Raw genomic sequence first — 1,936 nt, forward strand, 5'->3', positions numbered from 1 at the left:
TCCTAAAGAGATTATTTCTCAGTGATAAAGCAAATGTTCACCATTTCTAATAGTGAACTCTTTGGGATCTGATTCACCACTGAAACAATATCATTTTAAGACGAAAAGTATAAGTAGGGACTTCCGAGGTCGCCGGCGTTCTGGAGCCCAGACACAGCTTCTGAGTGGCCCGGCACCTTCTGTTCGGTGAGGGTCTCGCCGGGGCGTGTCGTCCGCTCCACTCGGCCCGTTGTACGCCTGTGCGCCCGCCCCGTTGGCCGGCCTGCGGAGCTCCTTCCCGTGTCCCCCAGCGGGTCCGGGAGGTCCGGGCACCGCCTCGATGGCGGCTCCGCCGGACGCGCAGACTGGACCGCAGCCCGCACCCCAAGCTGAGGGCGTCGTGAGGCACCTGCCGTACTTCTGCCGCGGCCAGGTGGTGCGGGGCTTCGGTCGCAGCTCCAAGCAGCTGGGCATCCCTACAGCTAACTTTCCTGAACAAGTAATAGATAATCTTCCAGTTGATGTATCCATTGGCATTTACCATGGTTGGGTCAGTGTTGGAAGTGGAGACGTCCATAAGATGGTGGTGAGCATAGGATGGAACCCACACTACAAGAATACGAAAAAGTCCATGGAAACTCATATCATGCATACTTTCAAAGAGGACTTCTATGGGGAACTTCTCAATATGGCCGTCGTCGGCTACCTCAGACCAGAAAAGAACTTTGATTCTTTAGAGTCACTTATTTCAGCAATTCAAGGTGATATTGAGGAAGCTAAGAAACGACTAGATTTACCAGAACATTTGAAACTCAAAGAAGACAATTTCTTCCAGGTTCCTAAAAGCAAAATAATGAATGGCCACTGATGGAAAAACATCTTATTTATTCATTCACTGTTTTCTAATATTTTACTGCTCATAACTCTACAGTCTCATCTTGGTTATATTTTAAAAATCAAACATTTTCCTACAGCTGTGAATTAAACAGTACAATGTAGTTACCATATTATGTTCCAACTGTTCAATTAAACCCATCATGTTACAGTACTGAAAAGGTTCATTTTAAAAATCAAGATTCTTTTTTATGTAATATGCTGATTAAAATGTACACTCGAAAAGTCTTAAGTGTTTTTTAATGGAAATGAAATATATATAAATATGGGTAACAGGCAAGTCACTGGTTTGAGATGAGAACTATAATTCTCATGGTAAAATTTTAGCATGCATGTACTGTGTAGCATGCTCTGCTAATCAGAAGGTTTATAAAAGTAACTATATTAAGCAGAGGTTTGACAGTTTATTACAAACCTAAGGGGAAAAATCCAGACTTTGTATTTTTGATATTTTGTGCATTTATATATTATTATAGACATAAAGACGTGAAATTTCATTTTAATTAGTCATTTCCTTTAAGGGCTCAAATCATTGTACTGGGTTCCATTTTTGTTACAGCTGCCTCAGTTCTAATTGGTTTAGACTCTCTCCCTATTAATTTTTTTTTCTTTTAAAACAGTAAAATGAGTGTTTTTCGAATCTCTAGGTCTCATTTTTGTGTTGTATAACACTTCTCTCTTTAAGAGTAGATATTCTTCAACATTTTTCTTAACCTTTGTTTTCTGTAAACAATTGTCAGTGTCAGTTTTTCCATTTAGAATATCCAACTCTACATTTACAAAATGTAGAGTTTCATCTGCGTATCTGCCATCCCATCCCTTCACCATATGAAGAGTGATTAAGCGCATATCTCTTGCATTTTAGAAAATACACCCAAAACTTCATCTGTAGGATTCCTCAAAGTTTAAATGAACATCTATCAGTACATTTATATATACCAGTTTCTTAAACAACACAAAATACTTGTTTCCCCCCTAGGGAAACTATTTAAGAGTCAACTAAACTATGAAATACAAAGTTATTTGTTTTTAATGTAATTATATGTTCCTGAGCAAATGCAAA

At 39.4% G+C, this 1,936-nt stretch overlaps 1 protein-coding gene across 1 annotated transcript; it reads left to right on the forward strand.

Annotated features, from left to right (window-relative positions):
* The first annotated feature begins 216 nt into the window (after positions 1 to 216).
* LOC308613561 (riboflavin kinase-like) lies at positions 217 to 1,646 on the forward strand. Its single transcript, XM_081227254.1, has one exon. It carries the CDS (start codon positions 320 to 322, stop codon positions 845 to 847), a length of 528 nt encoding a protein of 175 aa, XP_081083380.1. The 5' UTR covers positions 217 to 319; the 3' UTR covers positions 848 to 1,646.
* Positions 1,647 to 1,936: the final 290 nt, after the last annotated feature.

The sequence above is a fragment of the Mesoplodon bidens genome, assembly GCF_964165515.1.
Source record: "Mesoplodon bidens genome assembly, chromosome: 3".
NCBI classification, from domain to species: domain Eukaryota; kingdom Metazoa; phylum Chordata; class Mammalia; order Artiodactyla; family Ziphiidae; genus Mesoplodon; species Mesoplodon bidens.